Source organism: Ostrinia furnacalis, unplaced genomic scaffold (assembly GCF_004193835.3).
Source record: "Ostrinia furnacalis isolate ACB-3 unplaced genomic scaffold, ASM419383v2 OfSCF7554, whole genome shotgun sequence".
Lineage (NCBI taxonomy): Eukaryota > Metazoa > Arthropoda > Insecta > Lepidoptera > Crambidae > Ostrinia > Ostrinia furnacalis.
In genome coordinates this window covers 202577-210434 of record NW_021137793.1, presented here as the reverse complement: position 1 = coordinate 210434, position 7858 = coordinate 202577, and the positions used below count along the sequence as shown (strand labels likewise).

At 32.5% G+C, this 7858-nt stretch overlaps 1 protein-coding gene across 1 annotated transcript in view; it reads right to left on the bottom strand.

The window, feature by feature from the left end:
* Window positions 1–5262: 5262 nt before the first annotated feature.
* Window positions 5263–7858, bottom strand: part of Tmtc2 (Transmembrane O-mannosyltransferase targeting cadherins 2) — a 107221-nt gene continuing 104625 nt past the window's right edge. The window contains exon 10 of the mRNA XM_028321569.1: window positions 5263–6095. Coding sequence (XP_028177370.1) covers window positions 5928–6095 — 168 coding nt within the window. The 3' untranslated portion in view covers window positions 5263–5927. The remainder of the gene's footprint in view (window positions 6096–7858) is intronic.

Genomic DNA, 7858 nt, shown 5'->3' with positions numbered 1-7858 from the left:
ATAAAACGACGTCAAACCGCTGAACGCACAAAGTGAGAGAGCAAAATGCGGGGAAACAGAAGATAAAGCAAAATGGCGGGCGAGTTCGCGCCACCACGGAAAATAATGTCTTGGAGGGAAATTACTATGAAGCCTGTGGAATACGTCGACTATAGTGCACAGAGGAAAGGCGCGAGTGTGGGGGCTAAGTGCCTTTTTTCCAAGTTATTTGACGTGTCTCTCCCTTTGCTCATGTTCTCGACGCTTGCAAAAAATATCGCGTATTGCGACTGCGGAGCGGATTCTGTTCGCAAGAAATAGCTCCCATTACCGCAAGTCTCATTTTAAAAGTTAACAGCTCCTTAGTGGTGTTAGTTCGGAGTATTTCAACTTGTGTTTTAAGTAAGTTGAAATGTCTCACTAGCCAAATTATTGTTGGTGACTTTTTTTTTATTAAATCTTAATGAGAAATCTCCATGACCTACTGGTTCAAGTATCGGACTACAATGTCAGCTACGGTTCTGATTTTGAATCCCATTGCCCTAAGGGCAAAAGTTTGTTTTATCATTAAAAAAAGATTGTCATTGTCGCCATAGTCGTATTTATGAACATTTATGAAAAGAAGAACTCATTATTCATTATAATATTAATTAAGCCCTATCTTTTCGACCTCAAAAATTTCACCTCTGCTTTATAAACGTAAGCTAGCTTAAGTTACGTTAATATTACGCAAGTATGCCGTAAATATGGCACCTATTCCGTAAAGATTCCCGCGCCTAATTACACACAAGCTTTGTGAGTATATTCGAGGAAGATTAACGGTGCGGTTTCGCAAGGCACGATTATGGGCCCTATATTTTATGCAATAAGAAAATTGTGATTTTTAGGGCTTTACACGTGTGCAAATTAATTAAGAAAATAATAAGTAAGTGTTTGGATATTTCTGCTTATTTTAAGACTTAGCGAGTTTAATTAATTATGTACGTTTCTTAAATGAAAAAAGTGATTGTGATTTATACTTGCCTTTCCTTTGTGCTGTTTCTTCTCAGCATGGGACCATATTATTGTCTCGTGCTACCTAGTGAGTGGTAGAGATACGTGTGTCATCTATGAGAATAAATTCATATCATGTTTTGTTTCGGGAAATACCTAAAAGGGTTACCTTTAATATGATAAGTGTTAGTTTCTTGATCCCTTATTTATTAAGTAGGGTAGACAAATAAAAAACAAAACGGATAAAATATCGAAGCTTTTATTTACAAAATTACCAACATATAATATCACTTTGGGAATTTGCAGGTTTACTTACATAACGCCGTTAATATACATATACCTATACAATACTAATTCATAAAAACAATATATTATAGCGCTTACAATTCCTCCATCGTTTATTAGTGGAATCCCATTTCATGTTGGGTAATACAGAATATTGAAAAAGTATGAGCCCAAAGGTTGGTTGAAACGATTCTAGAACACAGGAAAAACATTATAAACAAATTATATTAGTCCTGCTTTCAATAATTATTTGTTACTTGAAACGAGGTTACCTTATAAAGAAAAACTATTAAAAAAAATTTCAAAATATAAAAAAATCATATTTTTAACTGAAATATTTTAATGTTGCTATATTTCATTTTGTTAACATACATTTGGATTGATGTCCCATTTAATTAAAAAAAAATTGTTAGACTCAATTTTAAACCAACCTTAAGTTTGACTCGCAATTTTTTACCACTCTGTACATTTTAAAGTTTGATACAAGTTACATTATTATGGAAGTAGGTAGGTACAGTTTAATAAAATATTACCAAGGCTTATTACTTACCTAATGAGTTTATAATAACTGATATCATTGTTAAAATTATGATATATAGAAAATATATTTTAATATAAGATCAAAAATATTTGAAGATGAATTTGCTTTAAGCTTTGCTTTAACGTATCAAAAGACTTGGCTGACATATTTTCAGGTTATATTCGATTAGATTATCACGTACTGAAAACATGCCAGCTACAGATCCAGCTCTGTCAGTGCTTCTATACCTCAGTATAGGAGCGGCACGGGAGGGTGTTTTTGTAACGTCAAATGTCAACGAGACTTCATACTCCTTCTTCTTTATGTGCTCTATCATGTATTATATATTGACATATTATGTCAATGTCACCCCTTCCGTGCCGCTTTTATACCTCAGGCACTGACTGAGTTAACTTATGCTCTAGAGCAGGGGTTCCCTAACTTATTTGAGACGCGCCTCCTTTCGACCATACAAATAATTCCGCGCCCTCCCTCCTCCAGTCAAGATTATTTATTATAATGGTCGTATCGAGCAGTTCGGAATGCATTTTCTCAGTGGTCGCAGGTTTTTTTATACTTAAGTACACAGATGGTCCGCGCCCCCCTTTAAAGGTCTTTGCGCCTCCATGGGGGGCGCGCCCCCCGCTCTAGAGCTAAGTTGGGGTAAAAATTCAAATTTATCTTTAAACTCAATTACATTGAGAAATAACATAAATATAACAAGAAGCTATACAAAGTTATCAGTAGCATTATTATTAATAAGATATGGCTATGGAGCTATGTCATAATAATAAGTAATTGTATAAAATTGTGTTCGTCCATTATTATTTACTTTCATTAATGTGTACATAATAAAATAGAGTAGTAGTGTATTGGTAAAGGAACTTTTGTAATTCCTTGATTTCAAATAAAACAGTCGTTAATTTTATACATAAATTAAACAAATGTCAAATAAAAAACAAAAATAAATTTTCTACACTGTCTTATCTTTGTAATCTAAAGAGATAAAAAAAAAAGTAATATAAATGAAAAATTTACATGACATTTTCGAAATTAATTAGTCATATTGAGAAGCAAGTCCACAGGTACTTTTAATAAACAAAACTAAATTTATTTGGCCTTGAACTATTACTAAAAAGCGTAATTTACATTTATTGTCACAGGTGTGAGAAGAAATCGACATAAATTATACAAACATAAAGAATAGCTAAGTATCTATACAATATTATGACGATATTTACATTATTAAAGTAATTTATATTACAGATATCGTATTAACAATTTTGCGAGTAACTTTACAATAATAATTATGACATCATTATGACATAGATATGTTTCAGACGTTACATTAAATAAAATACATTTAAATAAATTATTACAAAATTCGTGTGGCCATTATGGTAACTGATTAAACAATGACATTCCAAACTTGTATTATTAAATTCTAGGTAGAGGTCAAGTAATAATATAATTTCTCCGTAGTACTTTCTGTTAACAATTCCATGAAATTTTTATTGTTCTGGAATGTTGAAGTAACATTCCTTTGTATGTTGGTATTTTTGCTGTTTCTAATCATAGTTACCGGGAAATCATTATGCGATGTTGGATCTTATTTAAAAGAACTTAAAATTAATTAATTTATTAGGACGCTGCAAACATTTTCCAGTGTTGAGATTTATTTTGAATATCTTTGTTATGGTACATGATGTAATATGGAATAATAATTAATTTGATTAATCAAAACAGTTTTAACAGTAAATTATTTTCGATAGAAACTATCGTTATTTCGGCAACAATAAATTGGTATAGAGACCCTGACGTCACGACAATATTATACGGCAGCTTTTGTCATAGTTTAAGATTTATTGATGTCATGTACCATTTAGATTTTAAGACCCAGACCACAAGGGCTAAATGGAATATCAGTCTTTTCACACTGTGGTCAAAACTAACGGCATAAAACAGTTATTTTTTACCAATAAAATACCAATTTAAGGGGTACGGGGATATTTTTTCTGTTAATAACATCTTACGGGGCCTATCCTGCTACTTAAATACTTTATTGATCTTACATCGGATAAAAGATGTCCAAAACACGTCATACTTAGTAGTGCTAGTTATGACGTCGTAAGTTTTTAATGCTCATAATTTCTTTTTATTCCTTTCATAACGAGTTTGTTTTATGTTAAAAATATTTGAGCAGCGGATCGGCCCTAAAGATAATAATAAAGATAAACTGAAAAAATAATGTCGGTCATGCCACACTTTCAAATAGTAATAATGTTGTGAGCTTCACCACGTGCACGCGTTTCGAAGCTTTGTGAAAGCTGTTGGAAAAGCCGACGCCTTCTGAAAGGCTGCACTTTTTCAGCCGAGCTTTCCACCGCACAAACACGGGAATCTTTTGTTTATGTTACCGTAAGAGATATTAACATTTCGTTTGCAGTTGCATGTTAGTTATGGCTCTTATTCAAAAGTTTTGAAAGCATTATTTTTTATTTTGAATCGAGTTTAAATTTACAATAAAGAAATGAGATCAAGCGTATCACGAATTGATTTGTTTTAAGAAGACCCAAATCAATTTGTATTTCAAACTTTGAGTTTAACAATTTTTCTTTCAATAAAAATAGTATTACAAGACTATTTGCTTGCAAACTGAATTTAGGTTAAAGTGAAAAGGAATAAAAAACAAAACGTTTTATGTTTCCAAGCACTAAAATAAAACATCGCACGTAACAACATTTGCGTGTGGACGTAAATGACGATGTTTATAATTATAACTCACACCATTTAGGTGCCATTTTATACCATTATTTACTTATTCAAACGCTTTAATTATGTACAATCAACATTACGCATAGATACATTAAATACACTAGCCTTTCGCTTCGATATTGAATATAATCGTTTATATGACATAAGAAACAGTAAACATGGAAGACGAAAAACAAAACAAAACAATAAACAACCGCTTCCCAAAATGTTTCAAACATTGGGACCCTAACGTTTCATAAAAAATCTTTTTATGCACATGTATAAAATTTTCTTAGTTCACCTATGTACAATATATCTAACTACATCTATAACGTTGTTTCAAGACTCGCCCGTATAGCTCAGTACCATTATGCCTATTGACTCATAAGTGTTACAAAAACGTAAATAACAATTAATATTAACGCAATTCCTGATCAGTTACTTACATATAATTGAATTAAAATGTACACATTTTAACCAAGTATGTTGTGATAGTTAAATTCACGAAAAGTTATGGATGTTTCCAGTAACTTTCATTATTATAATATTTTAGTAACAAGACAACATGATTTCATGTGTCATAAAAAATTGGATTTACAAACATTTTAATTCCGTTTTATTCATATTATTATTTAATCAACATAAATTTAACAATAACCATGTTATATCGTATTTAAAACATTAGAAATTTAAGCAAAAGGGAATGTTTAGACTTATAAAAAGCTGGAAAATATTTTGGTATTTTTTATGATAACAACACCGTCTTTGAAAGCTATCAATAGTTTTGGCAATTGACGTACTGTTTTTGCTTTCTTTGTTTCCAATATTTGGACGTCAAGAAACATTTTAATATTCAGCTCTCACTTCAAAGTTAGCAAAAGGTTGAAATAGGACTTCATAAAACGTTACAAAGTATTTATATTAACTTTAATATCATTAAATTCATCTCTAAACTGGGTATAGGTCTGGAAGTAGGTCACCGCTGAGTTAGCGGAGTTACACGCTCCGTTTGAGATTTGCAGCAATGTGTTATTTAATAAATTCCATAACTACGTAACAGAACAACTTGTTCAGTGATCAGTGATTTTTTTAAATTTATTTGTTAAAGTTTAGGAATCACTAATGAGATCTTGGACCGATCCTGAAAGTTTTGGAGATTATTTATGCAGAACAAGGCAGGTATTTGACCGCAATCTCACCTGGTGTTAAGTGAGATGCAGTTTAGGATGGTAAATATCTGCCCTGTAATTGCCTATTCACTCTTGCCTTGAAAGGCTCCGTTGAAAAAGTTCTGTTTTGATTTATGTTTTAATTTATTTTATTAGTTTTCGAAGAAATTCCCGGTCCAGCTATAGGAAACAAAGGAGCACCGTTACAACATTCCGCAAAACTTAACTTATTTCCTCCGCTGCTTGCCCATGAGGGTCCTGACTCTCTTCAGGTTGGTGATGGTGATCTCATCGTTTGGTTGAAGCTGCAGCGCCCTCCGGTATGACGAGGCGGCAGCTGCGTACTTGCCGTTAAGGTGGAGAATCGCACCGAGATTTGAGTGGTATTCTGCGTCCTGGAAGAAAAAAGTTAACGTCAGACTATTTTGAACTTTAATGGTTACAAGAATGTCAGTCCATGAATATAATATTTTTGGACCAGACCACCACGTTTATCGAACGCCGCTTAAATTTCTCATTGAGCGAAAGCGATATGTAAAAATATCTTTTTGTGCACATAATGTCAAACATCTATAAAGTCGTGTTAGTTACTTCGCTTATAACTCAAGAACGGCTGAACCGATTTAGCTGAAAATTGTCAGGGAGGTAGTTTAGAGCCAGGAGAAGGACATAGGATACTTTTTATCCCGTTCGAAATTTTAAAAAAATCTGCTTATTTATTGCCATTAAGGCGGAACAAAGTTCGCCGGGTCAGCTAGTTGTTAATATTTGACATATATACAATTAGGCTGGGTTGCATCATCTTACTTTAACTTTGACAAATGTCCAAAGTCTGTCAAGGAGACTCTATACAAAAAACACCGGTTATCGTATAGTTAAAAAAAGTTACAGTCAAAGTTAGGTGGTGCAAATCAGCCTTAAAGTTGCTATCACCAGCCAGTTAATAATATCTTTAAAAGAAAAACAACACCGTTGGCAAAAGTTTTTAAAATTTCCATTATTACTGGATATTATTATTTTATCACAACAAAGAACTCAAACACACAGAATTCTAAAAGATTTTTCATGCACTTTCATTCTAGCCCAGTTCATTTTTCAAACGGCCTATTTTCCATTTTTCGTTTTCAGCTTTTTAATGCAACTCACAGAGCAGGTTCAAGATAACCAAAATGAATTCTTATTGTTACCCTATTTTCTTTGCACAGATTTCATGCATTTTCTGTTTTTGCAAGCGGGAAGCTAAAATAAAAATTTAAGCTAACTTTTTCACCTTTTATATTCAACCTGTTTTTATTCGTGAGCTTCATTTTCACTGTAAAAGAAGCTGCGTTTTCATTGTCTGCTGATTTTCGGATTACAAATTAAGAATAATATGAATTACGAAGTAAGCCAGATTATTTTAAAATTGTGTTACTTTATGGAAATAACGAATCAATGAACATTAACAAAAGTAAAAAAAGAAAATGAAAAACGATGAGATCGGAGAATGATATTTATTTACAAAATTTTAACAACATTTGTAAGGGCCTTTTGTGTTTAAACTTTAAGTTGGTTTAGTTTAGTTTGGCGGTACAATAAGAAGTAACCTACGTACTGTATTCTATGAAAATGAAACGTTCTTATTAATGTAGTTCCGGTAAGTACAAAGTTGTCATAAACTTTGCCAGGCAGCGTGTATGTAGGTACTTCTGTGTAAATGCACTTCCAGACTCATATAACGCAAACCAACGAAAAAACACATACAGATCAAAATCATAGAAAAGTAGGCATGGTTATATTAATATGTTGTGTAGTTGCCCTTAAACACCATCATAATATAGGTTATTCACAATGAATACTACACTACACTCTAAAAAAACTCAAAACAAAAGAAAAGGTAAGACCAATTTGACCATCTCCCATTCCTAGCACCTCACTACACGTAAACGTGTAAAACAAAGTGCGAATCAGACAAAAACGATGACCGTATAATTTGTTATTCTAGTACACTGTAGGCATTAATTGTTCAGAGCCGGGAATTCTCTAATCTATGCTTTGCCGCGTTAGGATAAGGCCACACTCCTAATTGTTGGTAATCCAATTGTGTGAAAGCTTTTTTTCTTTTAGGGTGGATTCTACCAAACAGGAGTAAATATTAATCAAAGAATAAATCGTCAGT